The following is a 22,076-nucleotide window of genomic DNA, read 5'->3' as shown; positions in this document are numbered from 1 at the left end:
GCGAGTTTCGCAGCAGATAGGGAACTGGGGGATTCGGATACTGCACCCATCCCCGTAAGCCTAAACATGGAGCATAAGACCTCATTACGAGAAGAGCGGGAACAAGCTGGTCAGGGTAATTGTGAGAAAAGAATGCTTAAGGGCAAGGTTTTCTTTGAAGAAAATGTCGGCTGCCAGCCGTACAGGGAGCTAGCGCTAACTGAAGAGCGATGTAAAACTGCATGTGAAGTAGCCGGTGACAGGCCTATCCCAACTGTGAAATTCAAAGAGGCAGAGAACGCAGACACGATGGCAGCAGCAATCTTGGTAGAATGCAGGGAGCTGGTGAGCTTTGTTGCTTTTGATGAAAACGACGATGTAGACCCGATAACGGCGGTAGCCTTCACAACCGGCGCCGTGCCGGATAAATTGGAATTTTGGTCCAATCTTGTGGACAAAGCTAGAAGGAAACATCTTCTTTTTCGAGATGTAGGCGGTTAGAAGTAATTTCTGCCAATTTGGTGCACCGATCTGACATGGTGGATTATGGAATGTGCAGATTGGTGTCCTAACCTTGTGTGCACGGAACGAATTGAGGCTGTGTATGTGTGTGCGCAGTGCTGCTTGGAACCTTGTGGCCGGACTTTAATGTCACACTGACAGCAAGTGTCCGCGTGACATTCTTGGTTGGGAGGTGTGGAGTTCGCTGACCTTTCCGCGAACTCGTTGATCTTGTGTCCGCAAGGAAGGCCGCTCCAGTGGGGTCGGAATTCCCCAACGAAGGAGCCCGTCCCGTCCCTGCCCCCCCTTCGTGCAGCGGACGTCCTCGTTTACGCCGCGCCGTCACGGGGATGACCCGCCGGAAAAAACGCTAACCAAGTACAGCTGTCGACATGTGGTTGTTAAGGGGCTGACGAGGTTTCGGGGGCGCACGAGATACGGCGGTGTATTCAGTAAACACTTTAGCCGAGTGACCGGAAACCCACTATTCCCGTAACGACTGTGTTCGTCTCGTGCGGTGTATTCAGAATAGTAAACACTTTAGGGATCGTTTTGTCGCGTGTGCGAAAGAAAGTGGTAACGGCTGGGCCGTGGGTGCCGTGGAAGAGGGTGGTCGCGTTTGTGCTGTTTGTCTATTTGATTGCAACCTCTCCTTTCCCAAATGTTCAATCAGCACTCTTTCCCCAATCTGTGATTAGTTGGTGGAAATCCTTATTTTCCTTTCCCTAACCACTGATTGGCGAGATGGGTCGTTTGTTATCTCATTGGTTGCTGTCCCCGCTAAGGGCGGAGACAGAGGGTTTAAAACCAAGCGCTCTGGGTTGAGCGGGGGCTGAATTCGTCTGATCCACGATTTAGTCATGTAAATAGTTTTCTCCTTGCTTTGTTTCTTCTCGTTTTTTTACCTATGTTGTAAATAAATAGTTAACCTTCTCCTTTCCTTGAGTAATGTGAATGTTTGCGAGTAGAACCACCGGGTCATCAAGAAACCCCGATTTCATCATCAAGTAGTTTCCTCTCATCGCCACCTGGAAGGGGAAACTCAACTGCGCCCGTGTGCTGCGCAATGTCAGCGCACGTTAAAGATCCCCAGGTGGTCGAAATTGTTCTGGAGCCCTTCACTACGGCACTACAGCAATCCATCCAAGGATTGCGCTCCAAGGGTTATCCTTATGGCTAATATGGCTCTAATAATACGATAATATGACCTATAATGTGACACGCGTATATGTCCCCGTATCCGTGCACGCGTGCCCGCAGCGTAGTGATTACCGCGGCAGGATTCCAACCAAGCAGTCACGAGCTCGATTCCTGGCTTGTGTTTGACTTTTTTATTTTCAACGCCATGGCTGGCTGTGTTGCGCTCGGCAAATGCCAGTCGAAGAACAACAGACACCATCGTAAACCTTCCCTCACCAACCGGGAAAAAAACAGATATAAAATACACCTGGTTGCGTTCCCACAGGAGAGCCACAAACTTGACGGGACCAACACATATATATGCGCCATTGTGTGTGTGTGTGTGTGTGTGCGCGTGCGTGTGCGCGTGCGTGTGTGTGTGTGTGTGTGTGTGTGTGTGTGTGTGTGTGTGTGTGTGTGTGTGTGTGTGTGTGTGTGTGTGTGCGCGCGCGCGTAATGACGTTTGTAGGGTGTATTAGGCATCGCGCCATCATGCGTCGGTGTCCCTAAACTGCGTCTGTGTAGAGAAAACGCTGCCCTGGACATTATTTGATTCACAAATTTTAAGCACTGTGCTGCTGAAGACCTAACAGAACGACCAAGGTAATACGATGTGCGCGAAGTGTAGTTTTGAAAGTGGTTTAATTATAAAGAGCATACGAGGTGAACAAAATGCTTATAACAGTGGCTTTTGAGGCAGCTGCCGCGACTGTTGGAAGTAATACAGTGGCGTATTAGAATACACAGTACTGAGCAGTCGCGGGTTGGGAGTTAGAGATTCGATAAGATACGTATGCAAAAGAAGCTTGCCACGGTTATACAAAAACATACTTTCTGGAAAATTATCTCCCATCTAAAATGACTACGCAAATCACCGACTGCTGGCTTCTTAGCCAGCAGTAGCCATAGCAGGCACGTAGGTAAAAATCGCATATGGGATACGTCTCGCCACAGCAAATACTGCGACCGACGAAGTACTTTTCCGCTTCTGTACAAATGGCTGCATAATCTTTTTAAGACTATTTTTGTAAAATAGGCTTAAGGCTAAAGCGGTACATGGTTACGGCGGGAGGCTCGTGTGGAATCCTTGACGATATAGTTTTCGGGTCGGGTATATACCAAGTCGGGGGAAGCACTGGATGAAGTTGAGACGGGCTTTCTATATTTGTCTACCAGTGGTTCCAGATTTGCAAGCTTCAACACGGCAGAAGGAGAGTCTAGGCGCCCATAGCGATCGAAGATAAAGCGGGCCGCAAGACTTTGGATTTCTTTTCATGTTTTTTTGTGTCATGTGTTATGTAGGGGTCCCATCCAATGCAGGCATACTAGAGGCTGGGCCTTACAACGAATGTTTATGCCTTCAATCTTAATGCACTATAGGGCAACTTCCAATCCCAAAATGAAGAAATCTGAGCTTCCGCGGACGGAGGAGCATAAGTTATCAATGTGTTTCGTCCATTTCAGCCGGGAAATTATTGCGACACCTAGATACTTATATTCTTTTACGTCTCCAATTAAATTAGTATTTATGTTGTACGTAAAACTAAATTGCTTAATTTCTTTTTGCTGATGCACAGAGATACTGTTCCCATTTGTCATACCATTTTGCTAGTAGTTGCATATTTGCGTTCAAAACAAGCTGATCGTTCACTGATTTGATGGTCTTACAAGTAATACAGTCATCAGCAAACAGCTTAATAGATCGAGACGGAGGGTTCAAGAGCTTGTGTGAAGTATTTGTACAAATATTAAACAGTATTTGACCTAAAACTGATCCCTGAGGTACACCCGGGGAAATCTTTAAGAAACATTGATGACGTCATCGATATCGACAAACTGCTTCCGTTTTTATAAATATGAACTCACCCAATTAATTATTTTATCTAATCCGTAATGCCTACTATTATAATTTTTGTTATTAGTTTATTATGTGGGACTCTATCGAAAGCTTTGGAGTAGTCTAAAACAATCACGTCACCTCACTACAACCATCAAGCACTTTGGCAAGTTCATCTACAGTGACCACGAGCTGTGTTGTAGTTGAGCACACACATCGGAAACCATGTTGAGTGCTGGTTACTATTTATGATTGCTACAAAAAGTTGCTGACGTATTTCGTGAGTACATGTTCTAGCACTTTATAGCAAGTAGAAATTAGTTTATTTAACAATGGTTTAAAAAAAAAATTCAAGTGCTTAAATTTTCCTTATATTTTTTTTTTGCGTGAATAAACCTTTTAAGATTGTCGACTGCATTTATCGATCTCCGTTCCGATTTCTGACCGATCGTTGTGGATAAAATGAACTGTGAGAAGACCGCATTCGTTATACCTTATGATGTGTCTGTTTAAATATAGGGCTTCAGCTCAATTCCAGTTCAGCTCAAGTTCGGCCGCTGGCAGCTCACCATTATTTGCTATCTGGTCGACAGCTTTGCAGTACGACCGCGGAACTGGTGAAATTCGTGTAGTGTAGGACTTCCCCATTCCTTAGTAAACGAACGATACGGGGAGCTTCGCAGGTCTTTCTTTGTATTTCAGCCGTTCCGCTTAACACTGCGCCGACCTATAGATCTTCCACTAACTGAACTCATCAGGAAAGACGTTCTTTTTACCTGGCGGACTGTCCCCGCAGGAAACTTTTCCGTCACTTGTCACGTCGCTAGCGACTACATATTTTTTCGCCCATTCTGACGCACCAGACGCTGATCAAGTCCGCACTCACGGCAGCGGACACGGGACCAGTGCTGTGCTATAGACCCACAACAGCAGGGCCAGAAAGGCGTCATTTCTTATGCCAGCCGGCCAGTTTCGCTCCTTTAGGGAATTTTTTCTTTTACAGGGAATTTTCGGGCTAAACTTGAGCCTAAAGGGAAATGGGAATCCTGAAGACTTTTAAGAAAATTTTAGGAATGAATAGGGAACCGAGGGAAATTTTGCGGCAGAAGTAATTAAGGAACTTATAAATATAACAGCCTGCGCAAGGCGCAAACAAATGCAATCGGCTCCAAAGCGGAAAGCCTTTCATTACTGCCGCCTTAGAGTTTCCTCAAAGTAAGGCAGCGTTGAACAGCGCAAAACTTTTGCTCATATTTCTAGGCGAGCTGCGAAAAAGATCGCGCGGTGAATTTGTTATCTCGCCGAAAGGTCGTTCGCACTACAGTCGATCCCGCTTTATAGTTGAACGTTCGCTTATTACGAACGACGGAGGTGATACCGTCAAAATATGCATTATAGGCTATAGGGGCTGCGTCTCCGATACAACGAACAATCTTTGCGGCATAAAACTCGGTTAGAACGAACGACCAGGCGCCGTAAACTCGGCCCCGCAGTCGAAAAACCCACGCCTCGGTGAAGCGCGAAGTTTGAAGAGCGCCTCCAAGCCACCGTGACACCCGTCCTCGGAAAGAATGTGGGCGCCTAGAAAGGCAATAGAAAAGGCGAGACACTGCCGACAAAACGGCACCGTTTTACCAAATGGTGCCGTCAGAAATGGATGCCTTGAAAGGCGACACCTAGGCTGGTGGAAGGCATTGCAAACTTTTGCGTGACCGTGCTTCTGTGCACAAGGACGAAAGGCTACCACCGGCGGCTGTCCTTTGTCATAGGGTATATAGCAAATTGTGATGCTTTGGAGGGTACGCTTTCGTACGCTGCAGGTCGAACACAAAGGCCTGCACCTTTTGTTGTTATTTGAGGAGCGCATAAGTTTCGTAAGGGCGATGCACGATCTTTTCGCCGAGTGGCTTGTTGAGTTCAACCATGACATATCGAAAAAAAAAAAATAGGAGCTCCGGCTTGTGCCAGAGAACTTCGCCACGCACCACGTGTTGCCTTCCCTGGCTGTGGTGACAATGCTCTTCTCACCCCCGAATTAAGAGTGCAAGATTCAGGCGTCGTGCGTCATTCACGCGCTCACGATGTCCGAGCATCGGCGCTACAATAGAACGCATGCTGATCGCAACTGATGGCGACGCTCCGGCACGGATATCTTTGTTCGCCGCTGTGGAAATGATTAAGGCGGAGTGCATTGAAAATTGCTTCCGTAAAGCATTGCTTATGGGCCAAGAAACGACTGAAGACGCTGTTGAACATCCGCGCGATTAGACATGTACATGCGGATTTCTAACAACTCGTTGTTGATGCACAGATGGCCGGACATGATTTCGCCTGGGAGGTGCGGACCATGACACCGTCACCGAAAAGTGATGTACTGACGTACTGACGAAGTATGAGCACTCCCCGACTACAAAGAATCTCAGGACGAGGAGGCCTACCAGCCGCCGGTTTCCGTGAACGCTTTAGCCACAGTTAGTTAAATCGTATATCTTAAAGCAGCTTATTTCTTGACCTATAGGCTAGAAACATACGTATGACCGCTCCGCAGAGCTTGGACAGCGCCGTGAAACGGTCCTCTCCAAAGAAGCCGACAGGCATAACGAATCTTTAAAAGAAATTTTCGTTGGACTTCGTATTTGTAGCTGTAAAATGAAAATTTCACGTACTACGAACCTCGGATACAACAAACGCGAACCGCGCGACTGTCAGCTAGGTTCGTTGTAAGTTGGCTCGACTGTATATCGTTGCATCGTTCTTGGATAAATTAATGAATGCTCAACGTTGCACGGTGGTGTCCAGACGTTTAGTTTGTCTGCAAAACGTTAATGGAACGAAAAGAAGGCGGTTCCATTTTTCTTAGTGTATCGCATTCTTCTAAATATTTAGCGAGCTTATGGAAATCCCCGAAGGCGCAGTGTATTTGAAATAAAGGAGTGATTACTCATTGGGATCCGCCCATGCGCAGCCATACGGCTAGGAAGGAAAGGTGTATACAGCTTTCCCGAAAATTTTGTATACTTTAACAAGCATCCGTCCTGGTCCACGGATAGCAAGCACCCTGATGGGCCACCGCCTAACCATGGCAGTCGCAGACCAGCGGCGGAATCCAAGAAACAGTTCGCTTTGCCGCTACGTCATTTTGATGTAGACATGGGGGAGGGGGTGGGGCGAACCTTGAGGAGGTCGAGGGGGAGACCGCTGCCAATCGCTGATCACACGAGCTTTTTTTCTTTTGCGAGAGGGTGCCACTAATTTTTGCACTCGCTCGGAAGCTTATGGTATACTACATGGTTTTGTTTGGTTTATGGCGGTTTAACGCCCCATGGCGACTCGGGCTATGAGGGACGCCGTAGTGAAGGGCTCAGGAAATTTCGACCACCTGGGTTTCTTTAACATGCACTGACATCGCACAGTGCACGGGCCTCTGGAATTTCGCCTTCATCGGAACGCGACCGCCGCGGCCGGGATCGAACGCGCGTCTTTCGTGTGAGTAGCCGAGCAGCTAACCGCTATGGCGCCGCGATGGCTGGTAGGCTCTGGTGTAAGCCGTGGCGCCTGACTGGCCGCCTCTCAAAAGAAGCGCCTTTGTGGGGAAGGCACGAAAGCGGGTAGGCAATGTCAGCGAAGCGGTGAATAAAACAGCAGAAATAAGAGCATAACCACAAGAAGCTGCGGGGCACCTTGACTATCTGTGGTGGTTTAAAATAGTCAACAGCTGCAGTTTTCTGGGGATGTGTCCTCACGCCCTGTTTCGCTTGACGTCCGCCGAAGCGACACTTCTTCGATTTGAGTAGGCCGGCGTTATGCAAGCAGTCCAATACATGAGCTAAGCGTTCTTTATGCTCGTCGAATGTATTACCAAAGATGACATCATCAAGGTAGCATAAACGGTGTCCCAAGTCGCAGTACCGAGTCCATTTCAGGTGGCATGCAGGTGCTTCCAGCGGTGGGCACTGTGCGACCCGAGCGACCAAACAGTAATTTAGCTTCCACCTGCCACGGTGGGCAGTTTCCTCAAAATCCGGTTGGCAGGTTGTGATGACGCCACATGGTCACGTGACCTAGGTGGCCCACCTGCTTACAACGCCGACACCGGATTTTGTGGTGAACGGGGCCTTCAACGCTGTCGCTTTAAAATCGTCGATGGTGTACAGCGCTCGTGTTCCACCAGCACGAAGTAACCACCACCTTTACATCCCCAGACCAATGGCCTTACTAAAAGGTTCAAACGACCATTGACCGATATGCTTTCTGTGTACGTCTTAACCGACCGCAGTGTTCAGAACATGGTTCTGCCTCACGTTGCGTTTGTTTACAGTTTTTTTATAGCGTTATATATTGTCTCTGGGCATAAGAGGAGTTGGGAAGAAAAGGGAAAGAAAATAAAAGAATGGATGGGTGTTAAATGAAGGAGAAAAGGTGGGCCGATCTAACGAAGGTGAGGGGGGAGCGGTGATGTGACCTCTCATCGTCACAAACCACTCAGAATTCAGTATATGACCGCTGGCGTCTGCAAGTCAGTTTCTCTCTCCGGGCTCTTTTGTCCCCCGATGGTGTCCGTCTCGCTGCGGTGGACTGTGAAAAACTCCCCCCTACACTGGCTCTCACCGAGTGCTCGATAAGGTGACCGACGTGACATAAGAAACTGCCTGGTCGACTCTCCTACGTCGTCCACTCGCCCCGGGACTGTCGCTGCTTATATTGTTACGCTCACGCCTTACCGCGCAGCTAAACCGCTTCCAGCTTAGCACCGGGGAGATGGTTTTGCCACCGGATGGCGGATGTTTGATGACGATACGCGCGGAAAAAGATGAGCGGTTTTCGCGCTGAGCGTCGCTTCCCTCTAGCTGTTCGGCTGGGCCTGTGGCTCTGTCTTCTACTTTAGATATTTCCCTCTTGTAAACAGATCGTTACATGACAATATTTTTGTTAAAGTTTTTAATGCGTTAGCATTAGAACACCAACGTCGGAAAAACCAGTCCGTCCGTCCGTCCGTCCGTCGTCTGAGCCTCGGTTGGCGGGCGACGAAGTGGAGAGAGAAAAGTCTCCCTCTCTGTTTTTTCATAGTAGTGCGGGAGAGTGAGGGAAGACGAAGAGAGGGAAGACGAAAAGAGGGTGGGAGCTAGGGACGAGTGGCGGGTGGGGGAGAGTGGAGCGGGGGTATGGCGTGTCACAGAGTGATTGACAGACCGCTCGCGCTGTCTGAACCCGTTGTGCCATCTGGCGGTGCAGGCTGGGCACTTTTATTTTTCTTTCTTTTTATAAGCCCTTTCTAACATATGTGTGAACCCGTCAGCGGCTGCTCCGTCCGTGGGGAATACTAATGCTAACGCATATTCTACTGCATTAGTCGGATTGACCATCTACAACTTTTTTCATGTGATGTTTTACTGATATGTCTATCGTATGAGCGCAGATCAAGCTCCGCAGAGAAACGGGGCATCAGGATATGGTACCGTGGGAATGGGGGAAGTAGGGCTACCCCACTGGTTGCCGTTCACGTCAGTGACAGCACTGGAACTTGCGGTTAGCGATGTGAAGAGAGAGAGAATTCTTTCGCATACAGAAGGGGAAAAGGCAGAAATAGGAAGAGAGTGTACATGAGAGACGACGATGTAGAATACCGTGAGCTGTAACCGTGGAGCCTACCTCCTGCGTTTTTACTTAGCACTAACCAGACTAATCAGTTAACATCGATTGATATGTTTTTAGCCATAGCACATACGCGATATTTTTCAATAACGAATGTATCGAAAGTTACTTCTCACTCATTGCTTCTAAACACGGAGAGATGGGCTGCGCATTAATGATTGCTCGTAACCCTGAAATTCCGTTAGGGTTTAGCGTTAAAGCCTGCAACTCCAACTCCAAGAGCTCGACGTCACCATGCTCTGCATACAGACTAAAACAGTTTGACATGGCTCAGTTTTCGCGTGCTCGTGTTGATCCGATGCCGCGATACACACAGCTGGGGGATGCTTATCGAAGATCGGTCAGCGTCGATATACATTCGTATTAAGACGGCAAGTGGACCATACGCTGAGGAATCGTATAAAAATCAAAGGGCACACCTTTTTGATTAAACGTGGTTCATCCTCACTGTGGCAGCAAATCTTTTGGTTTCTTCTCTTTTTCTAACCAAAAGTTCTCACCGGGAACACTACGTACAAGACGCCTAGTACGTCGTACCGACAGCAAGGTATTTCCGATTACTGCCCTCAGGAAATGAAATATGAGCGCTAATCGACACGGAGAGAGGTCAGAATCCATGTTTATATCTCCTCAAATAATCCAAAATTAAGAGCTCTCTGCCTCCCGACACAAAGCTGTGCCCTTTCTCTCTTCCCTTTTTCAATGCCGTCATCCCTAGATATTGCCCCGTGCAGGGCAGCCAACCGGAACTTCCCTCTGGTTAACATCTCTGCCTTCCCTCTTCCTCGTTATCTCTTTCTCCCGATACAACACCCAAACCAGTAGCAATCATTGTAGTGATAACGCCGCTACTTCGCTGTTCAGATTGTCCTGAACAAAGAACAGTTATTCGGTCAGCCTTGGCAATTTTGTACAAACGCCTCGTGCAACTCTGCCGTAGCAACATGGTAAAAGGATCGGCACGTCAAGCCCTTCTTGTGCCATGGAAGAGCGGTCTGTTCGCTGAGAAAGTAAATCCGCCACAGTACACCAGCAACCTCCATTAGCATTAAAAATGCGGCCGTCAGCTGGCAAAGCAGTGTACCCGTCAAAGAACCTTTCGTACACAGTACACACGACAACGAGGGCGCGCCCGTGCGAGTCACGCAGGAAAAAAAAAAAAAGCCCAGGGCAACAAAGTGCCTGGAGCGTGCGCTCGGCTATTTGCCAGCTGCGCGCCAGCTACTTTCGGCAACTGTATACGCTTTACGGACGCGTTACGCCTGCTGCACGAAGCCGTGCCCCCGTTCAGGGAGGCGCCAAAGGTGTCTCCGCTTGGAAATTCTCGTGCTGGAGCCCGAGTAGTTGCAAAGGAGTGATCTTGCAGTCTGACGCAGCGCGCAGCAAAAGCGCCTAGCGCCGCGCGCTTCAAAGTTGTACGCGACCGCATCTGCAGCGAATAGAGACCTTCGCCGGGGCGCAACACACGTTGCGCAATAACTATACACGCGAGCGCCCATCGCAAGACGCGTCAACGGGGGAAGGAAGTAGCGACCCCGCAGGGCCGCGTGATCCGAGTTGCGTGTAGGCGCTCACCTTTGCCGGTCCGCATGGTCGCAGCCACAGAAAGCGGGGCGCCGCTTCGCCCTCGACGTCGACGAAACGCAGCACGCCGACGACGGCCGCCGGCGCTCTGAACACTGCGAACGCGTTCCCCTTACGCCTCCGCTCCTCCTTTCTCCGTGCCTCCGCTTTTGCTCCCTTCCCTCGGCGCCCAGTCCGGCTATTTATTTTCGCGGCGCAACTCTTTTTACGTAACGAACTGCTTTTGGTTCCTTTTATCCTTACGTCGCCCGGGGCGCCGGGCGAGTATTCCGGCGCTTCCGCTCGGCCGATAGGATAGCAGCTCTCCACTTGAGCGGCACGCGCCCCAATTGTGAACCGGGAGCAGAAGAGCAGCAGAAGAAACAGTGAAAGGGGCACTCCCGGGAGAAACAAAAATCGAAGGGAGCCCGGGAACCCTGGCAACGATAAGCCTTCTCTTCCTTTCGCCGCTGTCTCTCACTCTCTCCACTCCGTGGCCGCCGGCAGCGCTGCCGCTGGTACCTCGTGCCTTACCGGTGAGAAAGTTTTCGCTCCAGGGCCCACGGCAATCGTTCTTGGGACCCCTGCCTTCTCCTCCGGAAGCGACATGTTACGATCGATCCTGCGGGTCGAGAAACCTCGCGCGCCACGGCGCGAGCCGCGAGCATCGCTTTCTCCTTTCCCGCTCTCCTTCTCCTTCCCCTCTCTGACCACCCGTGCTCTTATCCGCGGAACTGTTTCCGATGAGCCGACGGTGATGCGCCCGATGGATTACCGGGCCCGACTTCAGCGACGTCCGCGCCGGGCTCATGAAGGTATCGGTGAGCCGCAAACGACGAGAGGGCGTTTCCTCCTCTCTATGTCTTTCCTGTGTCATGGTCACGCTCTGCGGTTCCCTTTGGCGCTTGTCTTTGAGCTTAAGAAGCGGTCACTTCAAGGCAGAGATTCTGCGTAGAATGAATTAATGACTAAATAATTAAGAGCGAAGGATCCTCCCTACCATGGCACATGCACTGCTGCCTTTCATGCGCCAACGATTTCTCCTAGTTCATGGGCTCTGGGTTCTGACTACCATTAAGCCCCATTGCTGAAGACACCACATGGTCATTGTGCCTGCCCGTCTCCGACCGCCAAATACGCTGCCGTCGAAGTTGGCAGTGTGTCGAGGGTGGCGGCGAAAGGGGGAAAAGGCGGCGGGGAAAGTGGCAGTCGACGAACATTCGAACGAGCATTACCTATCCTGCAAGCGCTCGCGTTTTTAACATCAAGCCAGTTAATGTAACTTTACCGGTGGTCTCACCGAACTCTTCATTCAAACTTCAATGCAATTCAAGACAAACCAGTTTGGGCAACCGCCGCCGAGGTGTCTCAGTGTATGGCGCTCGGCTGCTGACCCGAAAAAGACGCGAATTCGATCCCGGCCTCGGCGGTCGAATTTCGATGGAGGCGAAATTCTAGAGGCCCATGTACTGTGCGAAGTCAGTGCATGTAAAAGAACCCCAGTTGGTCGGAATTAACCAGAACCTTTCAATACGGCGCCACTCATAGCCTGAGTCGCTTTGGGACGTTAAACCCCATAAAACCAAATCAAAACCAGTTTAGATAACTCGGCACAGCGATGGAGGTTGCTCTTGTATTGCCCGCCAAAGTAGCGTGCCAACGGCTGCAACTGGCCCCAAGGTTTCCGTTGTACTGCTCACGTCTTCTCCTTTTGAACCTCAAATTGAGGGGCCTGAGACGCAAGCGAAGAGTTGCTGACAGGATGACCACAGGACTTTCAGCAATGATAGAGAGCTGCCCTCAACTACAATGCATTTCTGACCAAAAGAACTGGACCTATGCAAGAGAACACAGCTTGCAAGTTTTTCACTGCCGGTTTTTCACTGCCGGAGCACCGGGTGGTCTCCCCTCATGTGTCAGCTGAGTGGCAAAAAGTTCCTTTTCGTCGCAACGCAAGCTGCAGCTGTCCTTGGTGTAAAACGCTCCTCTAATCATCGCGGAAGTCTTGAAGGTGCGCATGCTTGATTACAGCGTTCCTTCCCTCTAGGAATGGTGCCCACCACCGCGTACGTGAAGAAGCTATGACATGAAATTGCTCAGTGGCTGGACTGCGTGGTACCATTCGTAGCGATCATGCGCGGGTGAAGCTGCTCAATAATTCCTTGCAAGGGGCTATTGCGTGTCCAGTACACTCCCGCACCTGCTCTTGAGCGACACAAACTACACATGAGACAGGTTGTTTCATCTACAGGTTGTTTTTAAGTTTGAGGAGCGCGTTCTTCAGCGCAGCATTGTCAGCGGTGTAGGACATCAGAATATAGCTAAGACGTATAAACTATAGCGGGCTTGTTAACTAATATGGAATAGTTTGCTTTTTAACTATCAGTTTTAGGCCCCTTAATTATTGAGAGGCGTGTAGCCTAGCGTAAGTAATATCCATATCAGTTTTAGAATTTCGAAAAGGCGGTTACCATCGGCGCTGTGGCCCAACAAATTTTGGATATTTCGATGAGTTACGTGCACTGGAGAGGTTACGACGAGTTACGTGCACTACGCGCTGCGGAGGAACAAGGACTTCATGCCGTGAGACACTATGAAGTTTTTCTTTAAGTCGGTCCATTGAACTGATTCCACTAAAGCCTCGGACGTGCCACTGTTGGTAGGGGCGGAGAATACCGGGACACCCATTGCAGATCCCGATGGCACAACTGTATCTTGGGACATGTAAAGTACAGCTGACTCTTCACACTTTAATGAGACAGGGCACAAGGGGGCGCCCGTAATAAACGTCGCCATTTCGGCAAACCAACCGTGGCGCCACACATCTTCAGGAAGTCCATGGGCAGAGCTATAGGAAGAACGATGAGTTCGCTCTAAAAGCTGCTCCACCCAATGATCCTTCCCCACTGCACATACCCGCAGAGGACGCAAGCAGCTCACTCTTCAAAACGTTGAAGTTTGGTCACAGTGGAACATAACTCTGCGTCCCAGCAAGCGTTTAAATCCGATAATTTCTACAGAAACAGTTGCGCCCTGTTGGATGGGGGTTCAGGAGTCACGGCTTGTTGAAACCGCGGTCAAGTCGACGCCCGTTCCCACCGGCACAGGAGTGACGTCGAATGAAGGTGCTGGGTGAAGGGCGAAAGATTACGGCTTGGTTTATTTACACACTGTACAACATCATGAGCAAATGGGAGAGTCTCTCTCGGCCACAGTCTTTGCCGAGTTATAAAAGGCTCTCATTCCCGAATCCCTTCTTCTTTAAGTCGTTTACATCCGGCGCGCAAGGCCGGAGCGCGAGGTCGGGAAAAAGGGCGGAAACCGGTCCTTTGTCCTTAGAAATGTTCGCGACGGTTGGGGGTAATGCCGGTCGCGGTGCTCGGCACGCCGAAGAGCCACCGGAAACGAGGCCCTTTGTCTCCAGACATGGTCCCGACAATTGGGGATGATGACGCCCGCCTGCTCGCGGCAGCGGCGCTCGGCAGACGCCGGGAATTGGGCCGTGTGGTGCTCGAACTTCAGCCCGTCATTTTTTTGGGTCCCGCACTACGACGCGGCAAAGCACGGTGAATGGAGCCAGGTGACGACCGGGCCCTCTCCACGTGGCCCATGACGGCAGACCTGGGAGCAGTCGTCATCGAGTAGACAGGGGGTACTTGGAGCCACCCATGAGAAACAAGTGTGCTGGATGCCTCCAGGCGAGACTTGCTGTTGCCGTTCTTAATAGCCCACACCAACTAGAGCCAGTTGCAGTCACAGCATCGACGAACACACGATCTTTGTTCTTGTGTATCTGTATAGAGCAGATGTCCAGCGGTTTTACTTCCATAGGTCGCACTTGCTAGTTTTCCGGATCAGGTGACAAGGACCGGCGACGAGGTGACGGAGACCGGCACGTGCGGGCTGCGGGAGGAGGATCGAGCCATGCTTCGGTCTGACGACGGAAGAGGGTTCCGAAACCTTGCGTGCCAAGGATATTGCGCACGAGGCGAGTGAACAGTGCTGGCAGGGGCAGTCCGGTAAGGCGGCTGCGTTGTGAAGGTTGAGGAACCATAGCGGAGTGGTCTACGGTAGTGGAAAAACCTGGAAACGTGCCCAGGATTTCCATAGCGGTAACAAACCAGGGGCGGACGAACAGAGTCAACGCCTGGAAAAGCACCGGTTTCACAATAATGGGCAAGGTAATCGGCACAGACGATGATCTAGTTACAGAGTAAAAATAAGAGGAAACTTTGGCTGCGAAAAAGAAAATTTAATCTGCCTACTTGAGTGCTCCGTTGTCTGCCCCCTCCGATATATAAGACAAACATGGCGTCCCCTCGGGTGCGTTGCAATAAACACAAACCTCCTAGCATCAGCCTTCATGATCTGCCTTTATCAAAGCATGCAAACATTACAGGTCACTCATTTCATAAATTAGAAGCCACAGTTCTGGAATCCGGGGTTTAGAAACCATTTGGCTCAGTCGAAACCTCGGCAGTCATCCAGGCATTGCGGAATCAGGCTGTAGAAGAGCCGCATGTAAAAATAATGTAAAATATCTATAACGGCTGCACAGCCACCATAGTCCTCCATAAAGTCAGCATTTAAATTCCAATAAGGAAAGGTGTCAGGCAGGGAGACAGGATATGTGTATAGTTTGTATTCTTAATAAGTCGCAGCCCACATGTACCATATGTCTCTTTGCCGTTGCTGCCATGTGCAACGAGGGGTGGCGAGTATTTCAAGCTGCCCCGTGCAGTTTTTTCCACACCCCTTCCTATGCACTTTATGGGAAAAATAAATTCTTATTATTATTCAACTCACCGCCTGTTTACAGGAGTTCTTCGGAGACCTGGATTGGGAACAGTTCCGGATAAGAGTTAATGGAGAAGACCTTAGTAATCTGCGATTCGCTGATGACATTGCCGATAGCCAAGTTACTGAGGAGATGAATTGCAAAGCATGATCAATAACTTAGACAGGGAGAGCAGAGCCGTGGGTCTAAAAATTAATATGCAGAAAACCAAATTAATGTTCAACAGCCTCGGAGGGGAATAACAGTTACAATTGGTAGAGAGGTGCTGGAAGTGGTAAGGGAATACGTCTCCTTAGGGTCCTCTTCCAGACGGACTTATCCGGTAATTCTAACAAATACTGCAGGCGTACTTGCTTTTGAAGTGGCTATGTGATATCTATTTGATGTGTGTTGTCATTTCATTTACTCATGTGCCGCCTTTTTTTAGTAGCCCGGTTCTGTAATACGAAAAGACGTGCTCTACTTTGAGGAAGGAACGTCTTCTGCCGCGTTCAGGAATGTCATGGCACGGTTATCGAACGATTTCTTGACAAACTGATGTGCCAAAAAATTTTAGTTTCTCAATGGCTCGTAAGTGTGTCGGTTTGGCTTTGTGAACAAAGCTGCTACTGAGGGAAGAGGCTGAAAACAACGAATATTTAGTTGCACACTTAGACATATCTTAGCTAAACCCTGTTCCACTGTCCCCCCCCCCCCCCCCCCTTCCTCGTGCAGGGAAATTTATTTATTTATTTATTTATTTATTTATTATTCCTGAAGGGCTCCTACGCGGAACGTTACGTGAAGGGTGAGCATGACAACGGCAAAAAGAAAGATACATGAGTTACGAGGGTTTACTGAAAAGTTCTAAGCCTAGCAAAGAAAACAGGTAAGAATACAACTTACTGCCTATTTTTCTAGATAATTCTTCTTAACCTCTGGATACTTAGTCCATCTTAGCTGTAAGATTTTAGTAGCCTACAAATTAAAGGTCTCTTTCTGCATGTCCAAATAGTCCGCCACAACATTACGTCATCGTCCGATGAAAATATGCTTCCTGCAATGTTTTTTTCAGTTTAGAGAAAATATAATAATCTGGGGGAATCAGATCAAGGTGACCATGGGGAAACTGAGCAAGTTGGAGCCCGCAATCATGTAATTCTGTCAAGACGACAGCTGATGAATGAGCGGGTGCATTATCGGCATGTAACAACACTTAGTCTCAGCATTCGTTTCTTTTTTTTTTGCTTGATGACATCCTTTAATTTATCAAAAAGGGTCGCAAAGTATTATCCAGTAACGATTTGACCCTTTTTAAGATAACCTAACAATAGCACACTTTTAGAATCCCAGAATATTGAGGCCATCACTTTGTCAGCTGAGTGGACCACCTTCGCGTTCTTGGGTGTTGGAGGTGAGGGATGTTTCCACTGCATGGACTGTTGATTATATTCTGGTTGGAAGAAGTGAACTCAAGTTCCATCCGTAGTAATAAACCTTGAAATAAAAGTATCAGGATCTGCTTCAAACATATCTCAATTTTGTTTTGACGTTGCCTCTCATTGACGTTTGTGATCACGGCGCAGCAACCTTGGTACCCAACGTGATGACACCTTGGTGGAGCACTGAATGTTATGAATAACATTGTGAACTCTTTGTTGGGATATCATCAATGCCTTTGGTATTTTTATGGTTGTGGTGCGTCTATCATCCATAACCATATCAAGAATTTTATCAACAGTTTCTTTGGAGGTTCCTGTGGATAGTCGACCAGCACGGTGTTCATCTTCAAGCACCTCATTACTACGTTCCAATTGACTGAAAAATGTATATAGGTTTGAACGGGTCAGCAAATAGGATTATGGCACATTTGGTTTGGCTATATAGGATGGACGTCCCAAAGCGGCTCAGTCTATGAGGGACGCCGTAGTGGAGGGCTCCGGATAATTTCGACCACCTGGGGTTCTTAACGGGCACTAACAATGCACAGTACACGGAATTTTCACATTTTTCCTCCATCGAACTGCTACCGTAGTGGACGGGTTCAAACCCACGACTTGCATGCACTGTGTGATGTAAGTGCACGGTAATTAACCACGGGTAATGGTAGTTATACGGAGCCCTCCACTAAGGAGTCACTCAAAGGCTGAATCGCTTTGGAAGCTTCATCTCATAATGTTAAACGAAATGTGCCATAATCCTATTTGTCTCCTATTCAAACCTGTACACATTTTTCAATAGGGATATAACGTTCTTTAACTGTTGCATTTGAAGGAAAGTCAATTCCCAAGGTTGCCACCATCTCCTTACGGATCTTCTTGAGAGTCGTTTCTTTTTTCGATAAGTAAGGATCAGAGCTCTGTTAGCAATTTTCTCCATTCTTGAAATTTATGTCACTTGCTTCTATTCAATGACCTATGAGAAAGAGAACAAAAATTATTAGACTTATTGTTTTAGTGCACATTATTAAACACTAACAAAGATATATGCGAAGTTTCAGGCCAAGATTTCAAATATTTCTATGTTGGGCTTTTCAGTCAACCATAGTACAATGATGGACAGTGGTTTAGATTGATGGATGTACTTCCTCGATTGCGGATTTGAAGAGCCGAAGGTTGATGATTGTCGCCACTTCGGTCGGAAGGCCATTCCAGTCGCAGGCAGCCTCAAGAAAAACGACTGCTGGAATGCTGTGGTATACGGACACTCTCCAAGTAAACAGCCTTCAGGTTGTTATGGCGGGAAATGCGAAGTGCGCGTAGCATAATTTGATTAGGTGCTGGAATACTGTGACAGAACTTGTGAAATAAAGTGAGCCATGCTGCTGTACGACAAGAAATAAGTGTAGGTAAATATAATCGAGATTTCACCATTCATTTTTGGAATTTTCACTGTCGAAAAAAAAAAAATGAAGGCCGCCGATGACATTTTCTTACACAAAATCTCTGCCTTGAGGGGAAGCGGTTGCCTTACCCTTCATGGCACTTGATGTTAGCAAAAAAAAAAAAAAAAATACAGGAAATGCGTCGCTTTGTTTAAAGGACGCCCCCCTCATGCGAAAAGCTCCCCACTCCGTTCAGCCCAGCGTTCCACAGCTAATGGGACACTCACGTTTTCTCGCCAAAGTGCGGAGAGCTGTAGACGAGGGATATTTGCGAACGCATAACCTCGCAAACCATAATGGCCATCTCACGCACAATAGAATGTTACAGGCGGCTCTCTTATCCGCAGTTCGACTCATTCCACCCCCCACACACACGCACGCACACACGCGCACACACACACAAGCGCGTGCGCGCAAGCACAGAGAGAGGGGGGGGGGGGAGAGAGAGAGAGAGACAGACAGACCGTCGCACCACTTGCCTTCTTGAGGCCTGGCGATTTCGAAAAAAATTACAAGGGAGGGAATGGGGGATACACTGATATCAACACATTTAGCCATTATTTTTCGTGCCAACTCAAGAAGAGTTCCGGAAATCTTGACACTTTCTCTTAATAACTGTGCAAGTGAAATCGTCTAATTTTAAAACACTGCATTTTTACATAAAGCTTGTCTTGGGATGCCCACGTGCATCAGGGGGCTTCTAAATTAGGATTATGGAGACTGCCTCCCTCGCATAGCTATGTTAGTCCTGCACAAGTCTGTGTATGTCATATATTAATTATTGCGTTTGTTTGGGGCACTACCATACTGAACAAGAAGTTAAAACTGTGTCAGCTACAAAATAAGGTCATGCGCATTACAAACCGGTCTGCATATGACCATCTGGTAGCATCCCTGTTCTAGAGCCTTAGATTTTTGAATGTTACTTTTGAATGTTAATGATACTCATAGGTATCAGTTTGGCAAATGTTTGATTTGTGAAAAACAGCACAATTTTGTTGTTCACCATGATGAACCAAAAAGCAGAGCCAGTGCATGGTTACAATACGCGGAACCCTATACACAAGAGAGCACACACATATCAGACTATTTACACAACACAGTCTATGAAACATCGTGTACCACCTGTCCTAAACGGATGCATTAACCAAAATATTGCTATCCTTAATCCTAATGTTACACAGTTGATGTAAGTTTTCTTTCGTCGTGACGGACAACATCCCATTTTGTAACGACCTACTTTACGATTATGTTCCAGTCAATGTACAGTTATACCAGAATCTGGTTATGCGCAAGTTTGTTTGTCATATTTTTTTTATTCATGATGCCAGAGAATAAGGTTTCAAACAGCTTCGTGCTGCTTATAAGCTGGTGTAATTTTATGTACCTACATTTTTGCTACCCGTCACGTACTGCTATGCGGTTCATACTCCTTATTGTTTTCCTGTTATCTTCCCTGGCATAATGTCAACGCGTGCGTAAGTGCACCTTATATTTCCTTCTTCGCTAAAACAAAGTTTTGTCTTTTCTTTGGCATGTTGGAATGACCTATCGTCTGTGTGAATACTTGAAAATTCATTGCCAGTTTTTTATTTACTCTTCGTCTTTCCGTGTCTCTTCCTCCTGGTTAATGTTGTGCACCAGTGCTGTTTGCATTTGGGGAGATAAGCCTTGTGTCAAGCTGACTTCGCAGCTTTTTCCTTACTTCTTCCATCATTTTGATATACATTAACAATAAGATAAAAAAAATCTGATTATCGATGCCGAATTAAGGAACTGCAGATTTTCGGCTCTGGCCGATTTCGCCTGCGACAAGTATTTAGCAGGCAGACCGGCTGCCTCGCAACCGTCTCACTGAAAGCAGGGGTGGCAGACGCGCGACACGAGGGAGCGCAGACGATATCCAGATGGCTTCTTCGTCGATGTGGCGTTCAGCCCCCCTCACCTCTTCTTCACTCTGCTGCCGTCTCGCCAAGGACGTTCCTTGAGAGGAGGACGCGCGCACCACCAGCGGCCTTCTCGACACAGGACGTCGCTGATGCTCGACGATTGAAAGGTCCATGACCTCAGTCGGCGTGTGCCCCCCTTTGTACAACACGCGCACCTGCGCTCGCGTCTCTCAAGGCAGTTTTCTTGGTTTACTTCTTGCGGCAGAAACCGTTATGCGGTGGATTTCCGAACGGAAAGTGACGTTCGCCAGCGTTCGGTCATACTTTAAAGCCTCGTGAGGGCCAACGCAGAAAGGGAGAGCAAAGGTGAGCGCTGGCTTGTGGTGGTTGTATAAAGGCAGCGTCCGCATAATGTAATAATAATAATAATAATAATAATAATAATAATAATAATAATAATAATAATAATAATAATAATAATAATAATAATAATAATAATTGGTTTTGGGGGAAAGGAAATGACGCAGTATCTGTCTCATATCTCGTTGGACACCTCAACCGCCGCGCCATAAGGGAAGGGATAAAGGAGGGAGTGAAAGAAGAAAGTAAGAAAGAGGTGCCGTAGTGGAGGGCTCCGGAATAATTTCGACCACCTGGGGATCTTTAACGTGCACTGACATCGCACAGCACACGGGAAGGGGACACCTAAGCTCCGCCTTATGGGTATGACGCGACAGTGTTAATGTGTTCATGCCGATATATGCGGAATTGGTCATTCTCGACTTAACATTCAGAAAGTCCTCACACCACTCCTGACGCAGTGGTGCGGCGGTTAAGCGATGCGCCACTGCCCTGCGATAGCAGGTGCTGCCACAGGTGGGGCTTGTGCGACCCAAGTTGCTCTTCCCGAGCAACCTCTTGCGACTAATAATTAATTTAACTGCCACCTGCCACGGTGGTCAATTTACTCACAATCCGATGGGCAGGCTTTGTTGACGCCTTAAGATTACGTGTCCTATGGGTGACCCACCTAGGTTGCTATTTTTTCCGCAGACGTTTCGCTCACAACGCCACCGCCCACGACGACGACAGATTTTCTGCAGAACGGGTGCCCTAACGCTGTGGCGTTACCTGGTGTGCTCATGGGTCCCTGAAACCCGTTTTGTCAGATGTGCAAAGCCTTGATTATGGAGGTATACCTCCAAAGTTACAGTGATTTATAGACCACTGTAACTTTTAATGCGGCAGCATTTTAGATGTCGTCACATCAAAACCCGTCGGATGTCAGGAACTTTCATGATTAGACGAGACAGTGATGACGTTACAGGTTATCACGTGGCCTTCCAGGACCAATCACAGCGCGCCGCCAAATTTTAAAATCCATCACCACCGGGGAAGCTGGGAGGCTACGACATTATTAACATCGATCTGTCATTAGAGTTATTCAAGAACGATAATCGTCCTTAAAAGTCTCTATTTTCTTCTTCTATCATTGCCTCGGCGCCACGCATCGTCGCCGGCATTGCGAGGTGTTAGCAACGCTCCACCTGCAGTGACTGCGCTTCAGGGGTTTCTAGTGCTTGGCCAAACTGTAACACTTCGCCGGAGGACGTCCGGTGTTCGTGATGGGTTTAATAAAGAGAGAAGGGTTTATTTACAAAGAAACGCCGAGAGGTCGGCTCAAGTTTCTTGTCACTCTGCTCTGGGGAAGAGGAAATGAAGAGAGTTATGATGGTTGACATTGGGGCAGAAGAAAAGTAGTGCGATATGCAAGTAAGTCACCATTGTGACGTACTACCGCCGCGAGTCGAGACG

At 48.2% G+C, this 22,076-nt stretch overlaps 1 protein-coding gene across 1 annotated transcript in view; it reads right to left on the bottom strand.

Annotated features, from left to right (window-relative positions):
* LOC144128798 (uncharacterized) overlaps window positions 1-10,863 on the bottom strand; it is a 38,671-nt gene extending 27,808 nt beyond the window's left edge. The window contains exon 1 of the mRNA XM_077662514.1: window positions 10,724-10,863. Within this exon, the coding sequence (XP_077518640.1) occupies window positions 10,724-10,739 (16 nt within the window). The 5' untranslated portion in view covers window positions 10,740-10,863. The remainder of the gene's footprint in view (window positions 1-10,723) is intronic.
* Window positions 10,864-22,076: the final 11,213 nt, after the last annotated feature.

The sequence above is a fragment of the Amblyomma americanum genome, chromosome 4 (assembly GCF_052857255.1).
Source record: "Amblyomma americanum isolate KBUSLIRL-KWMA chromosome 4, ASM5285725v1, whole genome shotgun sequence".
Taxonomy (NCBI): domain Eukaryota; kingdom Metazoa; phylum Arthropoda; class Arachnida; order Ixodida; family Ixodidae; genus Amblyomma; species Amblyomma americanum.
The sequence above is the reverse complement of the archived record's forward strand: the minus strand, read 5'-3'. Positions and strand labels throughout refer to the sequence as shown.